Source organism: Chiloscyllium punctatum, chromosome 14 (assembly GCF_047496795.1).
Source record: "Chiloscyllium punctatum isolate Juve2018m chromosome 14, sChiPun1.3, whole genome shotgun sequence".
Classification (NCBI taxonomy): Eukaryota; Metazoa; Chordata; class Chondrichthyes; order Orectolobiformes; family Hemiscylliidae; genus Chiloscyllium; species Chiloscyllium punctatum.
The window spans coordinates 8,689,385-8,710,690 of NC_092752.1; the positions used below are offsets into that span (position 1 = coordinate 8,689,385).

The window sequence follows — 21,306 nt, forward strand, 5'->3', positions numbered from 1 at the left end:
TCATTTACACCCTATTTATGAGTTTTATAAAGGAGAGACTGGAGTATAATCCAATTCTTATTTTGTCGAAGCAGCATATAGATCTAATGAGTCAATGTGGCATTGAAAATGGGGCCCATGTTGTAGCTCAGTTATATGAGGAGATAACTTCCTCTTTCTCTTGCTCTGTATTGCCTGTTGAAGTGAATGCCTGAAAGTTGTGGGGTGTCAGGACTCATGCCGGTCGAGCAGCTGACTGACTTTCCTTCCATGGGCAGGAAAATGGAGCAGGTGTATGTATCGGCAATTGCTCTCAGCTGCCTACATGTTTCAGATTTTTACTTCGCGCATGCAACATGGTGCAAGGGCTTTGGTGGCACAGCAATGGTGTCCCCACCTCAGAGCCAGAAGACCCATGTTTAGCTCACACCTTGCTGCAGAGGTGTGTAATAACATCGCTGAATGGGTTGATGAGAAAATATCTGCAATCTGATTGGTTAAGCATTGCAAACCTGGGTAAACCTCACCCGTTGCCTTGGTCCCACTAGCAATGTCAAGTTTACATATCAGTTCTGGCCCACTTGACATAACACATCATTACTTTGAACCCAAATACAGTGTAGAAAAATGGCAAGTGACTCACGGAAAAGATGACCACCCGAGCCAAAGTATAAATCATTGGAATTAGCATTGTTAAGTTTAATGAGTCTCCAGTCTTTATTTTGTCCATTCCTTGGCATGTAAGCCTTAGCATGTAAGACAGTGAGACTAATGTGCTTAATTTACACTTGTACCTAATGTCCCATGATCAAAGTTTACTCAATTATTATAGGGTAAAACCTATCAGAACATGAGCAACTTTGATGAGGCTAGATTCCTAGTCAATTCTGGAGGCACTCAGGAGTTGGTGGTGATTGGCTTGCTCCCTCAGTAACAATTGCAGACCTTGATAAGACATTTAGGAGGTTAGGAACAGAAGGAGGCCATTCAAACCTTTGAGTCTATTCTTACATTCAATAATATCACAATATCACAGCTGATTGTATTTTAATTCCTTGGATCATTTTAGAAATGTTGTCCAGCAACAATCTGACAACCTCAGATTGAAAATTATTCACTGTTTTTTGCAGTAATAAGATTCCACACTGCTATTGCCAGTTTAAGGTTCAAGGTTTAGATTAGATTCCCTACAGTATGGAAACAGGCCCTTCAGTCCAGATCGACCCTCCGAAGAGTAACCCACCCAGATCCATTACCCTCTGACTAACGCGCCTATCACTATGGGCAATTTAGCATGGACAATTCACCTGGCCTGCACATCTTTGGACTGTGGGAGGAAACAGGAGCACCCGGAGGAAACCCATGCAGACATGGGGAGAATATGCAAACTCCACACAGACAGTCACCTGAGGCTGGAATTGAACCTGGGACCCTGGTGCTGTGAGGCAGCAGTGCTAACCACTGAGCCACCATGCCTCCTCATTCTCGACTTCCCCACTAAAACAAAAAAATCTTGCTGTCTACATATTTAATTCCTTTCATAAAAATCTCAAGTAAATTGCCTCTTACTCTTTTAGATTCCAGGGAATCTGGGCTTGGTTTATGCAACCTCTCTTAATAATCCAGCCATTGGCTACCTGGTTACATACAGCACCAGAAGGTCAATATATCCTTGAAGATGCAAGGATTAACATTATGAACTAACTGCATAGTGTTGTCCATAGACTGTGTGTGTGCTTTATGAATGGAATTCTGAGATCTGTTTGTCTGCTTCATTTTTAACTTTCCCACTTCACTAACCCAACTGTTCCTTCCTTGTCAATAATGAAACAGAGCTTATAAATACAAAATACTGTACAATTTTACATCTTTCATTTTTGGCTATTCCTATGTGCTCTTATAAAGGCATAGAATGCAAAGATAGGTTTAATAACACCAAGTGTTGCTTATTAAATATTTATTTCTTCAATTAATTTCCTTGGTTTTAGAATCTCAGAAACAGCAAATTATAAAGAAATCTTGTTTTGCTAGTCTGCAGTAACTGAAACGTTTAGGTTCTTTCAAATGGTCTCAGTGCTTATTAAAATCTGCTGTCGCTACTAGCGAGTTAATGTTTGGCATTTTTATAGTTTTCCCCCTTTTAAAATGTGGTTGACAAGCAAATTATTCTAACCTGTTGCTTCTGGGATCAATTAAAAATGGCAAAATAAAATGTGCATTCCTAAACATCATGTCACAGTGGAAGCATTTGCTTTACTTAAATTGAACCTAAGGTGACAAAATGAAACTCTTCTCCTTTTATGCCCCTCTCTTTATCTCTACACCTACCATGTGCACTGTGTGTACTTTCCATAAGTATCATACTTTCTCAGCAGAATCTTGCTGTCACATTTTAAGTGACACACTTGAGTGCATCCTTTGATCCACTGGGTAGTCCTTAATGAAAGGCATCTTGCCCACTGGCAAGAAATCTAGTGGGAGCCCTGTGTATCACCTTTCTGATCACATCAAGTGCAAATCAGGTCCTTAACTAGATAGGTTTGGGAGCTTTCTCTGTGCAAGGAATATCAGAGAGTGGGGGATGGGACAGGAGATGGGATGGGGCATTTGGGTCGAGCCCACCAGGAGCCACCATCTGATCAGCATTTCGTTATTTGGCAATAAGTCCATGGAGGAGGTGATCACTGCTGTGCTATTCCATTAGACCCAGGGACAGATGAGTGATGATGTGAACATAGTCTGAGGGTGAGATTTGCAGGAGATGGCAGCAATGGGTGTGGGGGGAACCTTCAATGCGACCAGGCATTTCCTGAACACTGGGTTCCTTGATCAAGGTCTGAGTGCCTGTGAACAAAGTACTGTACCCTTGGAAGGCTTCAAGCAAACTCATTTGCATTTGTTTTTTGAGCTTCTTTGATTGAAGACCAGTGAGGATGGGATAATGCATTTAAGAAAATATTACATGCATCTTAATAACCTCAATTGACAGTGGAGTTGGACATCCATCAGTGAGTCTTCTTGTCAAAGACTTAATCAGAGGAGAGATACAAACACTTCCTACTTGCCACCCTACCATTGCAGACAGCAAAACATTTTTAGCCAGTACAGAACATACCAGATGAGAGGGGACAATTTTAGATTTAGTCTTAGGAAATAAAGCCAAGCAAGTGGATGAAGTAGCAGTGGGTGACCATTTTGGACTTACTGATCACAATACACTTCACTTTAGCATTAATGTAGAAAGGAACAAAGATGGAATAGGAGTCAACGGCAAGCTGGGGAAGATACAAAACTGAGGTATGATGTGGCAAAAGTGGATTGGTTACAACTGGTAAACAAATGGAAGGCTAAAAAAAAGTGAGATTCTTCAGACACAGTGTCCTCACACAAAAACAATCTGATGGCAGTTCAAAATTTAGAGTCCTCTAGTTATCCAGTAGCTTCAAGGATAAGATAATACACAAAATTAGAGCTTATCACAATTTCAATTTAAGTAATAATTTAGTAAAATTAGATAAGTATAAAAAGTAGAGGGTGAGAAAGGAAATTATGAATAAAAAACATGACACACCAAAGATTTTTCACTGGAGCCTAGAAGGTTGAGGGTAAACTTACAGAGGTTTATAAAATCATGAGACATGTGGATAAGGTGAATAGCAGCTGTCCTTTCTCTTGGGTTGGAGATTTCCAAATGAGGGGGCATATTTTTAAGGCCAGAGGAGAAAATTATTAAAACGACAGGAGGCAATTTTCTTTTTACTCCGAGAGTGGTTTGTATGTGAAATGAACTTACAGAGAAAGTGATGGATGTGGGTATAAGTACAACATTTAAAGGACATTTGGATAAGGACATGAATATGAAAGGTTTGGAGGGATATGGGCCAGGAGTCGGCAGGTGGGACTTGTTTAGTTTAAGCTTATGTTTGGCATGGACTGGTTGGATCAAAAGGGTCTATTTCCATAATGTGTGACTCAAAAAATTCTAGATAAAGAAAAATTAAACATAATTTATCAGTAAAAGGATTACAAAGGAAAGAGTTGAGCCTATTAAAGATATACCTGACAACTTGTGTATGGATGCAGAAGGTGTGAGCAGTCACCTAAGCAAATATTTTGTCTCTGTCTCAACAAAGAAGAGGGAATGCGAAATATTAGATAAAATAAGTATAATAGGAAGGGAGGTACTGCAGGGGCTGACCTACTTGAAGTTGGATAAATCACCAGGATTGGATGAATTGTATCGCAGGCAAAGCAGGGAGAGAATAGTAGATGCTTTGAGGATGATTTTCCAATCGTCAATAGAAACAGACAAGGTACCAGAGGAATGGCAGCCTGTGACCATTGTACCATCATTCAAAAAGGACATGAGAAATAAGTCAAATGATTATTGACCAGTGAATCTGACCTCAGTGGTAAGAAAATTACTGGATTCAGTGTTGAGAAATAGGATTAATTGAAAGGGAACATTGACAGTCTGGACACGAGAAGGGACTGATTGAGATAGAAATGAGCAAAATATGAGTTTCTTATAACAACAGTGCATGTTAACTGTTTGAGATGCAAATGTGTCATGATATGATTGTATAATATAATCACTTGTGCAAACTTGAATATGATTAGATAGCACAGTCATATGTGTATGAGTTTGAACTTGGTTGGATAATATAGTCTTGTATACAAACTTGGAATGTTAACTGTGAATATGGTTAGTTAGAGGTACATGGGCATGGCTATTATGGGAAAGTAAAAGTTGAAAAATGTGGTGCTGGAAAAACACAGCAGGCCAGGCAGCATCCGAGGAGCAGGAAAATCGACGTTTCGGGCATAAGCCCTTCTTCAGGAATGATTCAACTCTGATTCTGAACAAATGATTCAACATTTTTCAACTCTGGTCTCCAGCATCTGCAGTCCTCTTTTTTTCCCTTGGAAAGTAGAAGTTAAAGTTGCTATAGTGCTACTAGACCACAGGGCTACTATCTTATTAGAGAGACATGTCGGGTGGTGAGTTTATCTGACCCAGGATGAGAGAGAGGTTGACAACGAGTAACCTCAGCCAGTGTGGGATGCTAGACTGTTGGCATCACTCTTCATTGTACACCATTCTCTTAAGCTGTAAATTTCCCATGCACGCATAAGTAAATATTTATCATGAATATAGTCATTTATATAAATAAATAATTATGAAAGATACCTGAGTCTCATCTGGTCAAAGGAGTTAAAACAGAGTTAAATATGGCCATCTTCAGCTGTGGATTAATCAGTGAGAGCCAGTATGAGTTTGTTATGGGGAAGCTGAGCCTTACTAAATGAAGTGAATTTTTTAAGGAAGTAATAAGGAGGAATGATAGGAGTCGTCAATGTTGTCAGATAGGATGTTGGCCTTCATTGGGTGAGGTGTTGAATATACAGGCAAGGACGTAATGCTGGAACTATATAATACACAAGATTTTATGCATATTTTATAATGGTAAACAGTTAAGGTAGATAAATAAATAAATAGCATGGACAATAAATGCTGGGCTAACCATCCCATAAATAAATAAAAAGAAAATAAGAAAAAGACAGGCAGGATCAAAGATGGATAGGTACATCGGGAGATGGATAGATGGTCAGGCAGATAAATAGACAGGCACATGGTTAAATAGATACTGGGGCAGATAGATAGATGAATAGAAAAAAGCAGAAGATGTCACTTTCTCTCTATCGATATGGCATGTTTAGAAAATCAGTCATACACAATGATAATTTCAAGTTTAAATTTGCAGGTGCACAGAATCTTGTTTGAACTCAGTTGGCTGGAAACAATTTCTCTTGAAACATCAGTGACAATGTTCACCTCTACCAAATTCAACAGGATGGAAATTTGGTGAGGCTCAATTTCTACCTCATCTTCTTTCCTTCTTTTGATGGGGGTGTTGGGTGGTGGGATGGACGGTGTTGCTTAATAAAACATCTTTCACTAAAATACTTCTCAGAGTTAAAAAATGGATTCAACCATGACAATTTGGTAGATAGAAAAGGGGAACGGAGATAAATCCTAATCTAAACAATTGGAAAATTCAACAAGCATTAATTTATCATCAAAGTCACTTGTGGTCAAACTGGAATCCAATTATTGTTGCAATTGATCCCATTGGAAAAAAAAACACTATGAAATCACACAAAGAAATTACATTTTCAACAGCAGAACAATCATGGAATGAGAACAAACATTATTTTCTTGTGTCATGTTCCTATAAGTGAATTATGGTCTTGTCATTATTCAGATGAGATAGAGTCGTCAATAAAGACCATGTATCAAAAACACTGTTTCATAATTGAGACTAGCCTGTTTTGCAAACTTCTACAGTGAAGCAAATATAATTCCAAAGCCATGTTTTAAATCATGCACAATGGATACATGACACCACACAGAACATGGAAAGGAAATTACTTAGTAATAAGACAGCAATTGTGGAAAAGCAGGTCAGAAATGTAACTTAACAAGGAAAACATTTGGATGCAAAGATCAGAGGACATCTAGTCCAAACAGTTTACAGTGTGATTGCGTTGGAAGTAGCAGGGCTGTATCCAAATGAAAAATAATATCCACTGATGAAACAACATTCAATAAATAGCATTGTTTAATAACATGATAATAGAGAAATTGTTGGATACATATAAAAAGTAGATACTGCAAATTGAAATCACGTATATATAGATAAAATATCAGTGAAAGCTGTCTTGTATCTGCATTGCCCCATCAATGGATCTGCTATCTCTACTGTCCCAGCAAAACAAACCTATCCAGTTGAACATAATGTTCGACTAAAACCTCAGCTAGGAGCGATTACAAATCATTAAAGAAACTTCATTAGAATTGCCATTTGTAGATTCATCCTAAAATGAATGGTCATCCCTCCTAGGTGTTTGAGACGGTCAATACCATCTCAGGCTAGAATATATCTATGTTGACATGATATATATCATAAGACAAACAACACATCTGAGTTAACCGACATCAGCACATAGACTGCTAAGTTAAGAATTCTAGAATATTCCTATTTGTTTGTGGGTCTTTTAAGAATTGCTTCAGAATATTTATTCAAAGCATTTGCTCTAGATTACACCATAATAATAGTTGTGAAATTATAGAGTGCAGACTAAATTAAAGATAATCAATATACCTGTATGTAGTAACTGATCTAAATTGAGGAAAATATTTAATAATGCTAGTAAGGAATTTTGGCTACATATACATCAAAAAAACATTGGAACGCAGCATTTCTACTTTCAAATTCAACACAATCTTTGAACCTACCCAGAGATAAAATGGATATTTAAATAAATATTTCAAGAAAATTATATTCATGATCCCAGAAAAAAGTAACAGTAGGTTGATATGTCTTTGTTTCAACTTTTTGAAGGAATTCATTCCTTCAGTCTCCTACTCTGCTCTGAGTATCTGAATATTTTATTTCAGTTGACTCTTTATAATAAAATGGCATTACTTCCATAGGCACACTGGCTCAGTGGTTAGCACTGCTACCTCACAGCACCAGGAACCCAGGTTCAGTTCCAGCCTTGGGTGACTGTCTGTGAGGCGTTTGTACACTCTCTTCATGTCTGTTTGGGTTTCCCCCGGATGCTCTGGATTTGCCCCACAATCGCAAAGATGTGCTAGTCAGGTGAATTGGCCATGCTAAATTGCCCATAGTCAATATAGGATAATAGGGTAGGGGAATGGGTCTGGTTGGGTTGCTCTTTGGAGGTTGGTATGGACTTGTTGGGCCGGAGGGCCTGTTTTCATGTGTAGAGATTCTATTCTACCGCAATAAAACAGGCTTCTATGTTCGCTTTGCAAAGACTCTCTGAGTGATTAAAAACAAGCTCAACTCCCTGTGAATCATATCAATTGTCAAATCTTAGATTTCTTGGTTGAATTCAAGAAGATCAATTGATTATTGTCTACAATTCTCACAGGTGTTTGGCTGTCTGCAACCAGACATACTTTCAAAATTTCCCACATTCTCTCATGCTTATCATATAGTGTGCTTGCTCACTTCTGGGCATCACTGAAGTGTGTGTTATAACTTTGTTAACTGAATGTTATATTAAAGGAATTGATATCTCAATTTTTTTCATTAAATGGATTGATCTTTAACAGACACTCTTACATCCCTGTAAAAAGGCAGGTATGAAACTATGGGAGGACCATCAACTGGATGGATTGTCAAACTTTAAAATTGTCATCTTTGTTTTTACACAAACAAATGCATCAACACACACAGAGATTAGATTACTTACAGTGTGGAAACAGGCTCTTCGGGCCAACAAGCCCACACCGACCCTCCGAACAGCAACCCACCCAGACCCATTCCCCTCTTCACCTAACACTATGGGCAATTTAGCATGGCCGATTCACCGAACCTGCACATCTTTGGACTGTGGGAGGAAACCAAACACCCGAAGGGAACCCATACAGAGAATGTGCAAACTCCACACAGGCAGTTGCCTGAGGTGGGAATTGAACCCAGGTCTCTGCTGTGAGGCAGCAGTGCTAACCACTGTGCCACCATGCCGCTCAACAGATATACACTTCGTCTCTCTTTGCACTTGTTTCAAGCCTGATATTCTTCATATCCCTTATTTTAGTTACTCCCCCACTGGTAGCTATGTCTTAAAGCCTAATGTTTTGGAATTCCGTCCTTACGCCTTTTTGTCTCTGCCCCTCATTCTTCTTTAAAGTGCTCCTTAAAAATCAACATTTTCTTCCATCTGCCTATCCATCTCTTTGCCGAAGCAGATATCCTCAATGCCTGAATATCTCAACGTTAAACTCTGCTTGTTAACACTCTTGTGAAGCTCCTAGGGATGCTATGATAAAGGTAGGTTGTTGTTTTTATCACTTAAATTAAACTGAGGCCTCATGAATCCCATGAGCTAACCTGCCAGAAACATCTGCAATTTGCCTGCACCTACAGTGTCCATAAATCAATTTAAATGAGGCTTCCTGAGGAGGAGGCTGCTGCACTGTTTAGCTTCAGTGAGTAGGAACTCAGGTAGGAGCTAACCACTGATGCACTAAAAACCATTTCGCAATGACATGATGAGAGATAACTTTATTCATGAAGCCCAGAAATAGGTGAAGTAAGGATAGTTGAAAACTTGTGTGCCCATTGATTCCTACATGAACACACTTCAAAGATATTTTGCAAAGTTATATAGAAATGACTTTCGGCAGGATGTTACTCATGCCCCCCCCCCTACACATTAACAGCACAGAGGTGGAACGAGTGGAGAGTGTCATGCTCCTGGGAGTGGTCATCAACAATAAGCTTTTTTGGACTCTTCATGTGGACGCACTGGTTACAAAGGCCCAACAATGTCTCTTCTTCCTCAGGCAGCTGAGGAAATTTGGCATGACAGCTAATGCCCTTCTCAACTTTTATAGGTGTGCCATCAAGAGCATTCTGTCTGGATGTATCACTACCTGGTATGGCAACTGTACCATTCAAGATCGGAGACGGTTACAGAGAGTGGTGAACTCAGCCTGGACAATCACAAAGGCCAACCTCCCTTTGACAGAATCCATCTACCAGGCCCGCTGTCAAGGTAAGGCCGCCAGCATTCTCAAAGATCCATCCCACTTTGACAATGCTTTTCTACAACCTCTACCCCTGAGGAAAAGGTACAGAAGTCTGAAGACAGTTTTTACCTTTCAGTTGTTAGAAAACTGTATGGACCCACACACTCTTGGCATTCGCCTGTACCTGCTTGCAGTACAAAGCTTTTCACTGTGCCTCAAATACACATTGAATTCAATTTAATTCAATTCAAAAGGAGCAGGAGTAGGCCATTTGGCCCTTTGATCTTGCTGTGCCATTCAATATGACCATGGTTGATCGTCCGACTCAGTATCCTGTTTTCACTTCCTTGCCGTACCTTTGATCTTCCTAATCCTGAGAACTACATCTAACTCCTTGAAAACATTCAACATTTTGGCTTCAACCAGTTCCTGGGCAGAGAAATCCACAGGCTGTCAAATACTTTGGGAAATTATGGGGCCATGAAAGATGCCATATAAAATAGTAAAAACCACATACCACCAGGTTATCATCCAACAGGTTTATTTGGAAGCATAAGCTTTTGGAACGCTGCTCCTTTGTCAGGGAGCTAGCTGATGATGAACAGGCTCTGAAAACTTGTACTTTCAAATAAATCTTTGGACTATAACCTGGTGTGATGAGATTTTTAACTTTGTCCACCCCAGTCCAAAACCAGCACCTCTTCATCATAAAAATAGTACTTTGTTTGCTTGATATATAAATAGATTGATATGCCGAGAAACATATGGACTTCCCTCTAAGTGCTACGGGGAAAACAGGGGAGAGTGGACGTGAAGCAATGTTGGATCGACCATGATCTTACTGTATAGCAGAGCAAGCTCGTGGGGCTGAATGGCCTACTCCTGTTCCTATTTCTTTTGTTCTTACAGTCTAAGATTTATCTTAGAAATGTATTGATTGCACTGATAGAAATCTCAATTTTCTATTAACTTTGTGAAAGTGTTGTGAATGAGGGAGGCAAACATTTATTGGTTCATCGAAGTGAGGATTAGATTAGATTCCCTACAATATAGAAACAAGCCCTTCGGCCCAACAAGTCCATACCAACCCTCCGAGGAGTAACCAACCCAGACCCCTATCCTATATTTACTCCTGACTAATGCACCTAACACTATGTGCAATTTGGCATGGCCAATTCACCTGACCTGCACATCTTTGGATTGTGGGAGGAAACCGGAGCACCCAGAGGAAACCCACGCAGACACAGGGAGAATGTGCAAACTCCACACATACAGTTGCCCAAGATGGGAATCAAACGCGGGTCCCTGGCACTGTGAGGCAACAGTGCTAACCACTGAGCCACCGTGCAGTCAGAAATAACCATTTTTCAGCTTGAGTGTAGCACAGCCAAGAGTAAAACTCTCTTTGCTCTCTCATACATTATGTTTTGACCTGGACTTTAGTCAAGATTTCCACAGGCGTGTCAGTGTTCCCACATCTATGTGCGCTCCTTGAATTGGATAGCCATTTTTCATTGTGCTTTATATGGAAGAAAACTATTTAATTACAATTTATTTGAAGGAGCAGCAGTCTGAAAGCTAGTGCTTCCAAATCAACCCGCTGGACTCTAACCTGGTATTGTGTGACTTTTGACTATTTAATTAATTTACACTCTTACGTGATAAAAATCTGTCAGTCTCAGTCATGGAATTTCAAGTTGTCAGCACTTAATTCTTTTGAGGGAGAGGATTCCATATTTCCAAGTTTGTATGTAAAAAAAGGCATTGGACACCGTATTAAGTAAAATTGTGCACACACCTAGGATCATACAGTCATGGAATTCTATGATTTGAACTGGGGCAACAATTCTTCTACTGGAGACTGTATTAAGGTATATAATCCTGAATGGATTAATTCCAAATTGTGCCCCCCCAAGAATAGGAAATAGCTATACCTATCTTTTAAAATCCTATTATCTTAAACACATTGATTGGTTTTTCTCCTCAATTCATGATATAATTAATGCTTTATCTGAAGATAATGAAGATTTTGTCAGGTTTTACTTCCTTTGTGTTTAAGCATTTGTTATCCATCCATTATTGGCAAAAGAGTGTGGCTAGCTATAAGGCTAATTCAATGTGCAGTTAAGAGTTAACTCCCACACTACTGTGGATCTGGAATCACATATGAGCCAGATTAGGTAAAGAAGGCAGATTTACTTCTTAAAAAGTCATTGTGAACCAGATGGGCATTTATATTAATCAACATGGTTACATTCAGGCTAGTTTTTAAATCAAGTTTTACCATCTGTCCTGTTGCGATTCAGTCATGCCACCAGAACATTAGCTGGGCCTCTGGATTACAGTTTAGTGGTTTTACCTGTATAGAACTACCTACACTCAAGTTAGATCAGCGAATGGCAGTAAATTTCTTTTCTTTAAAGGGATTGAGTGAACCAGATGGGTTTTTACAACAGTAAATTATTGCTGTCATGGTCAACATTACTAAGGCTAGCTGTCCATTCCTGATTTATTAATTTACTTTAAATTTCATCCTTTGCTATTGTGGGGTTTGAACCAGACACTCCAGAGATATTAACCTGGTCTACCAGAATATAAGGTCACTACCCACCTCCTCCCTTTAGAGTCATAATCTTTTGTCTTATCCATTCACCCTGTGTCTACATCAATTTTGAAACCCATCACCGGCCTATAGAATGTATTATATGAACAGAAAGACTCCAATTCCATTAGGTTTTTTTTGTGTCACACTAGTATAACCTGGAGTTCCAATAGCAATGGACGTGCCTGGATTCCTTTTTTTCTCATTAATTGATGCAGTATAAATGTTGATGTGCACATGCTATCAGTCAGATTACAACAAGCATCAGTTGTCTTTGTTTATGTTCCTTCAGAGTTCTTCCTCTTTCTACATTTCTACACTTATTATTTTTACTGTAGGATCTATTGAGCTATGATGAGATTAAACACATCTGTGTCCCATTAAAAAGTTGACCCAATCTTTTAGATTTTTCAAAAGCCCCACTCTTCACTTTGCGTTGAATTACATGACACTGACATCAGGCCATTTGGCCTCAAATTGTCTGAAAATAAATTGATTTTGGAAAATTATAACCTTGTAACATAAACAAATCCTTTTTTTTAAAACATTGCGCACGAACTGGTGAAGAAGGAATACGTCTTGTATGTAACCAATATGAATGTCCAGCACCAAAGAGTAAGGAGCTCATTCAGTACAAATTCAGATCTCAAAGGTTATTGCTGCAACTAATCCATACTGCTGCAGAATTGCAAACAATTTCACACACACAGACAATTCAACCCTACAGGTCTCATTTACTGTTCATGTTCTACATGATGTTTCCCTAATGAGACTGGAATTAAGGGACATGCCATTAAAAGCAAACGGTCAGCCATTTATGTTGGAGTTGAGGAGAATTTTGTTTCTCTTGGAAGGTTGCAACTCTTTAGAACACTCTTTCCCAGATTGTAGTGAATCTGTATCATTGATTTTTTTGAAAGAATCATAGAATCCCTACAGTGTGGAAACAGGCCATTAAACTCAACAAGTCCACACCAACCCTCTGAAGAGTATCCCATCCAGACCCATTCCCCCACACTATCACTTTACATTTCCACTGACTAATGTACCTAATACACATATCCCTGAACACTATTAGTAATTTAGTGTGGCCAATTCACCTAATCTGCACGTCTCTGGATTGTGGGAGGAAACCCACATAGGCAGAAGGAGAATGTACAAACTCCACACAGACAATCACCCAAGGCTGGAATTGAACCCAGGTCCCTGGTACTGTGAGGTAGAGGTGTTAACCACTGAGTGACAGTGCAAATATAGGGAATGTTGATAAATTCTTGACTAACAAGGTAGTCAAATGTTATTGGGGCTAGGCGGGACTGTGGACTTGAATCCACAATGATTATATTGCATAGAAGAGCAGGATGGAGGGGCAGAATGGTTCCTGTTATGAAGATGTGGGTGTATTGTATCTTTAAGAGAGTTAAATACAACAGAACTACCTGACGGAACCAAATGTTCTGACAAGAAATGTAATGTAATATTTGGTCAAACAACTCGAGTAGGTGGTTACCTGGAAATGATAAAACAGATTCAAATTAGGCCAATTAGTTTAAGTTATACCCTGAAAAAAATACCAAACTCTCAACCAGTTTGAATTGAGTATATTGACAACCTTAAAAGCCAATAACACAATCTAATGCTTTGGGGTATACGACTGGGGAAAATTGAACAGTTGAGAGGAGAACTGTCAAGCCAATGGCATCTGCACACTGCCCAGAAAATAGCTCTCTTAAAAGGTACCTTTATCGGTCAGTAACCTGTGAAGCAGGATCCTCAAGAAGAAGAGAAGAAGACCGAAATACCGCGAAGAACAAAAGCTGCCTGGTTTTGAGATAAGACATTTTGTTTTGTGAATCGTAATCGGGAGTTTTATCGGACTAGTGTGATAGAGTAGGGAAGGTAAAGGACAGTTTAGAGTAAGGACTTGTAAATAGTCATTAGTTTTTTATTCTCTGATATACTCTAAGAAATAAAGTTGTTAATTTTTACCTTAAATAGTTTTTGATCACTTAAGTTTTTACAGGTTACTGCACAGATAAATCTTTTCTGTGTTGCTGGTTTTAAATTAAGGAGGAGAGTTTACCCTGTGTTGTAGCATTATACATGGAAACCTCCTTTTTATCTCATGTGTTTTTCCAGCTTTCCCCTTAAATGAATCTATGTTGTTCAACTCCAACTACCTCATGTAGGAATGGCTTCCACATCCTCATCACTTTATGGGTAAAACGATTTCACAATTTTATTGGCAGCCTCTTCTTTCAGACCATTTGCTTCCTATCGGTTTTTACCAGCATACTTCAGGAATAAATAAGTGAAATGCTGTTTGTGAAGTCCCATTGGGTTTATGATTGTCAATGCCAACAGTTACCTCAGAACTAATTTTGTTTTTACACTGTCGGTGATAGAAAATATTACATTTTCATTTTGTATTGAACATTTTTTTTATTACATACTGTATGAAAAATCAATTCAAAAGAAAGTATGGCACCATCACTTCATTTCCCAATGAGCCAGTTGGGGCATTCTAATTGTAACCTTTGTCCTGTCAATTGAAACCAAAACACATCGAAGAAAGAAGGACCTTCTCTTTATATTCAATTGTTCCTCTCCTTCGGCTGTTGAGGCGGGTGCTACAGGAATACTTTTGGAGCACACTGTGCTGTGTGACAGGTAAAGTACAACATCCAATTCACTTTAGTTCGGTTCAGTTTGGTTCCCCAATATGCTAATATTTTAATTACAATCTTGTCCACATGCTCGACTCCTTCTGTGAATTGCCGAGTAGCTCAGTTGCATTTTGCAAGACTTGACAATTGGATTGGGGCCCAACACATATTGGATGACACTGTTAATGCTCCAAGGCAGGTCCTCAGAGCAGCAGACTGTCTGTGTGCCTTCAGGTTATGGAATAATTGGCAGCCACGTTTCATTTTGACAAATATATTTTGAAGTTGCAAAATCAGAGAGATCCTTAGCCAGATAGAATTCTGAGGGTTTCTACCTATCCTGAGGCAACACTGCAGGACACTGGAGTAATGTTTCACTTCAGTAGGATCAGAACACTGGCAGTGATAGTCTGGTTGTCTCACTGTATAACTTTATTCAGCTTTCTCTTTCACTGAGAAGGCCAATCCACTACTGTCAGTTTTCTGTGCTCCCTATTATTGGAAATCGCCCCTCATTCAACATAAGAGGTTGCAATGTAGCTCCTGGGCATCAAGGGTTTTCTAATAGAAGTGGACATCAGAATATCGCATGCAAGACATATCAAGGCAGTCTGAAACTGGAAAAGTTACATCTAGCTGTTTTCTAAGGGATATAACGATGTTTGACAATACTGATAATTCGCTTATTAAATGTTGTAAAACTTGCAGGAGGGATGGCACAGTTGTTTAAGGACTGTGTTCATCTGGTCTGTATGTCTCACACAGCCCTTACCTAACACAGAAACAATTAATCATTACTTTTAATTTTTAACTGACATATAAACTGTGCACCACATGAGAGTTATCAAACATAATTTGACACTTAGCCTCATTATGAAATATAAGTAAATGGTGTAAAAGCTGATAAAATGATTGGTCTGAAGGAATTCCTTAAAGGCAGAGAGAGAGAAAGAGAGAGAAAGTGGAGGCAGGGGGTAGGAGGCTTAGTCAAGGAGTTCCAGAGTTTTGGGAAACTTAGGGAACTAGATAGAAAGTTAGCAAGCAGGACCTTAAATGTAGTAATCTCTGGATTACTTCCAGTGCCACATGCAAGTGAGTACACAGTTGGGAGGATCAGGCAGATGACGCCTGGCTAGAAAAATGGTCCAGGTGGGTGGGCTTTAGATTCTTGGGTGGTTGGGACTGGTTTGGGGAAAATGACCCCCGAACAAGCTAGATGAGTCATACCTGAACAGAACTGGGTTTGGGTTCCTTGTGGGGCTGTATTCGTTGTGCTGTTGGGAAGGCTTTAAACCAACCTGACAGGCTGTGAGAACAAGGAGAGCATATTCGAGGAGAGTGCTAGTGTCTGCAAAATATTTGGGTACTAGTAGGTGACTAGTAGGTGGATTTGGAGTAAGGGAGAAAGATTTGAAGTCCAAAACAGAGTTAATGTGTAAGTGCACGAAGTACAGTGAATAAAGTTGGGGATTAACAGACACGATTTGCAGTGTGGAATTATGATATTGTGGTGGTGATGGAGACCTGGCTAAAGGAAGGGCAAGACTGGGTGTTGAATACTCCGGGAAATAAGTTGTCCAGGAAAGGTAGAAAATAAAGGAAAGGCAGATGGGTAGCAATGTTGGTTAAGGAGGTTATCTTAACAGGCCCTTGCCTAACACAGAAAATATTGATATTTACTTTTAATATTCAATTAGCATTAAGCTTCTATGAACCTAGGAAATAAAAGCAGGGGCAGACTATTTAGCCCTTTGAGCCTGCTCTACCTTCAACTAGATCAACTGTTCTATCTCAACATTATTTTACCGCACTAATGTCCCTCACCCATCACTAGATAACTTTAATATCTAGAAATCTGTTGACGTCTGCCTTAAACAAAATCAGTGGCATCAGACGCACAGAAACACCACCACCCGAAAACTTCCCTCTGAGTCACGCACCAGCCAAAATTTGAATGATATTGCCATTCTTCGCGGTCAATGGGTCAGAATTCTGTAACTCTCTTCTCAAGAGTACTGTCGGCATAACTAAACTACAAGGAAAGCAGTTCAAGAAGGCAGTTTACCACACGTTCGCAATTAGGGATAGGCAATAAGTGCTGGCTTGACGAGCAATATCCACATCTCGGGACTGAATTTAAAAAAGATTAAACACCAAGTACAATGCAGAATAAAGGGAAAATGGGATGATAATAGTTGTAACAAAGAAATAAACATTGATCCAGATTAGATGCTAATGGCAGAATAAAGATTATTTCTGTCTGAAAACAAAAGCTTAGAAAAAATATAGAACGTCATAACCTTTAAAACGTACATGGACGAGCACTTGAAATGTTACAACATTCAAGACTAATGTACCAAGTGCTGAAAAGTGGGATGAGAGTGGATTGTAGACTCGATGGGCTGAAGGTCCTCTTCTGAGCTGTGTGGCTCTGACTGGAACCAGGGCGAAAACATTTCAAAATGGGGAACACAGTTCATGGCCTGAAATTATTGAGCTCAATTTTGAGTCTAGAAGTCCATGAAATACCTAACTGGAAAATGTGACGAGGACACAGTAGTAAATCCTACGGTTGCATAGCAAGGTGCCATGGAGATGGGGTAAGACTTTAGGGATTAGTGGATCAGGGTTTCAAGAAGGGTACAGACACTTCAGAATGTCATCCAGAAGGGAAAGAAAAACAGCAAAACTTGTGGATGACACACTCTGGTCCACCTCAGAACAGTGCTGCAGTTCCCAACCAGTATGTCAATTACTGAATATTACTGTTCTTTTTAACTGTCATTCTTTTTCCTCTGAATTACAAGAAGGGGGGAAAGAAGATGTATTTGGTGGTGACATCATATTGGAGGACTCAGAAATGGCAGAGAATGATCCTTTGAATTTGGAATCTATGAGGTGGAACGTGAGGACAGGGGGAGCCCTATAACTGGATAAGGTCAGAAGTGTGGGAAATAAAAGAGAATCCGCTGTTGAGGAAAAATTGAGGGGTTGGAAATATCCCAGTGGAAGATGTGCATCAGAACAGATGCAATTGAAATAAGGCAACTTGGAGAATGGGATAGAGTTCTTTCACGGAGCAGGGTGTGAGTCAAGCTGTGGGAGTGAGTGGGTTTGGAATGGACATTAATAGCGTATTGTGAGGCAAACAAGTGAAGGCGAGCAGGAAAGGGTCAGAAATGGACTGAGTAAAAGTGAGAGGAGGGTGCTAATTGAAAACAAATTTAATAACATTCTACAGTTCGTGGTAAAAGCAGGAATCGGGACCAATACAGTCATTGATTGATTAGAAAAAGGTGATCGCGGTGGGGTGCTCCTGGAACGAGGAATGTTCTAAAACCCTGACAAAAAGACTATGTGGATACCCATAGTTACATCTTTTACTTGGAGGAAGGCTCACAATCATGTCACAATTTAAATCCTTCAGGCCAGGTAGTACACTCTGTCAAAAGGTTGAGCCTGAATTCTGTTGCCAGTGTGACCATTTCTGTATGCATGTGTTTTGATCCTTGGGTCCTAACTGCAATTAAGTTCATTTTGCAATCCAGTACACAGTAGGTAACTGTAAACCAAGTCAAGTGTGTAATTTCAGTTACACAAGGATTCATTAAAAGGGAAGTAAGCAAATAGCCTTACTGAGTTAATGATACACTGCCCACACTAGCTGAGGATTACTGTGAAGGACTCTCCTTCTCAAGCTCTCCTCGAGCACGAGGTGAGGTGTTCTTCAGGTTAAACCAACACCAGTCATTTCTCTCAAATGAGAGAGTAGCACAATGGCCCTCTGGTACTATGGAGGCATTACCTTTACTTTTGACCAGAAACTTAATTGGAACAACCATATAAATGACTTGGCTATAAGAGCAGGTCAGAGGTCGGGAGTTCTGTGGCAAACAACTTACTTGTTGACCCCACAAAACATGTCAACCACTTACAAGTCAATAGTTCGTCTTAGTAAGTGTAGAACAGTCAGGAAGCTCAACACCATCCAGGACAAAGCAATCCATCTGGTTGGCAACCCATTGACCATCTAAAGCATTCACTCCCTTTGCATTAGTGGCAGCCATGTGTACAATCTACAAGATTCACAGCAGAAACCTGCTAAGCCTCCTTTCACAGTACCTTGCAAACGCAAGACTTTTGATACAGGAAGGACAAGGGCAGGAGATTCATGGGAACACCTCCAAGTTCTGCTCCAAGCCACACACCCTCCTGATGTGGAACTGTGTTGTTGTTTCTTCAGTGTTGCTGGATCAAAATCCTGGAGCTCCCCCACCCCCCACCTCCACTCCCCGCCCCAACAGGACTGTTGGTGCAACCCCATCATTTGGATTGCAGTGGCTTATGAAGGCAGCTCACCATTACCTTCACAAGAGAAATCATGAAAAGGGAACCAATACTAGCTCTTGTCAGCATGAAAACTTTATGCAGATAGCAGCTTAAAAAAAGATTCGAACAGTTCAGTGAATTGAAATGCTCCAGCAGCTTTTAACTTTGTGCAAATGGAAGAGAGCCATACAATTGCATATAGTCAAATCCACATTAATCACTCTTCGCTTTGTGATGTTGACTATATATTGAAGGTATAAGTGCTAAGATAATGTAATGATTTCATTCTATTTTGATGCGCTGTCATTCTAGAAAATTGGATTTTGTCGCTGTCGGAAATGAATCATTAATGTCCTAATTCCAGATATAACAAGAATCCATTCACAGTGTGTTATCTTACCATGAAATAGGTGTATGATAATGGCACCTGATGTGAGTACTTACTGAATGGAGTTTTCAATGCGGTTGATTGTAAGGAAAGCTGCCAGGTTTGCTGTGTACGAGGATATAACGATCAGAGCAAAAAGCCACCAAACACCCATCATCATTCGAGTAGCTAAAGTAGTGTAAGGGACCTCTCCACCTGCACCAAGAGATAAACAATGGGCACCATTAGTTAAGAGACTGCTAATAATAAACTAACCAACTGGCATGGAAAATCAAGCTGAGGAAATTGGTTTATGCAGTTTCCTTTGGAAGAGTTTGAGCAAGAGGTTCCTTAAAATTTCCTTCAATGAAAACAGACTGGGATATCATTAGGAGAAAGTGAGGACTGCAAATGCTGGAGATCAGAGTCAAGAGGGCGGTGCTGGAAAAGCACAGCAGGTCAGGTAGCATCCGAGGAGCAGGACAACCAATGTTTCAGGCATAAGCTCTTCAACAGGAATGAGGTTTTTGGGCTAGGCAGGCTGAGAGATAAATGGGAGGAGGTGGGGCTGGGGTGGGTGGGAGGGGGGAAAGTGATAAGTAGATGAAGATGGGGGTGAAAGTGATAGGTCATTAGGGTTAACCTGCACAAAACTCACTCACCCAGCTCCCCTGTACTCATTAATCCACATTGACTGCCCATCACCTTGACTTTAAAATCTCACCCACATTTTCAATTTGCTTCAAAGTCTCACCTATTTCTGAAATGTCCTTGAGCCTTACAAATCCCAACATTTCAGTGTCAACCAATTTTAGTCTATTGAGCACTCTTGATTTCAATCACTTCACTTTTTATTATCTTACAGGAAGGTTAGTCCTGATGACCGGGTGGTCCAGAACCAGGGGTCACAGTGTAAGGAGACAGCATAGACCACTTAAGACTGGGATGAGGAGAACATTCTTCACCCAGAGGGTGGTGTGCCTGTGGAATTCTCTGCTGCAGAAAGCAGTTGAAAGAAAACACTTAACATCTTCAAGAAGGAGTTAGTTGTAGGTCTTAGGGTAAAGGGATCAAAGGCTCTGGGGAGAAAGCAGGAACATGGTCTAGAGTCGGATGATCAGCCATGTTCATCCTGAATGCCAGAGCAGGCTTGAAGGACCGAATGGTCTACTCCGCGTCCTATTTTCTATGTTTCAATGCCTAAGCTGTGGAATTCCCTCCATACCTGTCCATCTTTTTTTCTCCCCTGTGAGACACTCCTTAAAATCCACCTCTTCCGTTACCCTTTAGTCGTCTGGCTTGACAAACCTAGGGCTGGATGTAATGGGATTCCATGAGGTGGGGGTCCCTCCCATCAAACACACAAACTGAACTAAACGTTTAGGAGTAGTAGCCTCCTCACTCCTCGCTCACACATCCTCACACCCCAAAGACTGCCTTGCACTCATTTAACTCTGCAAGAAGCATGAACTGGCCTGAGACACTCTAGGCAGCAGATCCTGCCTCCAGAAACTGCCGGCCACCCAGAAGAAGTGACCTCTCGCTGGGACTAGATTCAGCCCTGGACCTCGGTAAGCCTGGAGTGAGGTGAGTAATGAGATGCTGGGCTTTCACTGGGGGTAGACTGGCAGGTCCTAGGGAGGGGGCAGGAACTGGATTGAATGTCTCAAGAGGGCAGGCAAATGACTCTGGTGTTGCTGGGCTATAGTTTGATAGGCTAAGGTGCCTATAGCCTTCTCGTTTTTTCTGTCACTAGCCCTTGTTGCATTTAAAGCTATTTGACTTCATGGACCAA

At 40.3% G+C, this 21,306-nt stretch overlaps 1 protein-coding gene across 2 annotated transcripts in view; it reads right to left on the reverse strand.

Moving 5' to 3' along the window:
• Positions 1-21,306, reverse strand: part of grid2 (glutamate receptor, ionotropic, delta 2) — a 978,162-nt gene that overhangs the window by 117,695 nt on the left and 839,161 nt on the right. For both annotated transcript variants that reach the window (XM_072583858.1, XM_072583857.1), the window contains one exon: positions 19,589-19,727. In XM_072583858.1, the coding sequence (XP_072439959.1) occupies positions 19,589-19,727 (139 nt within the window). The remainder of the gene's footprint in view (positions 1-19,588; positions 19,728-21,306) is intronic.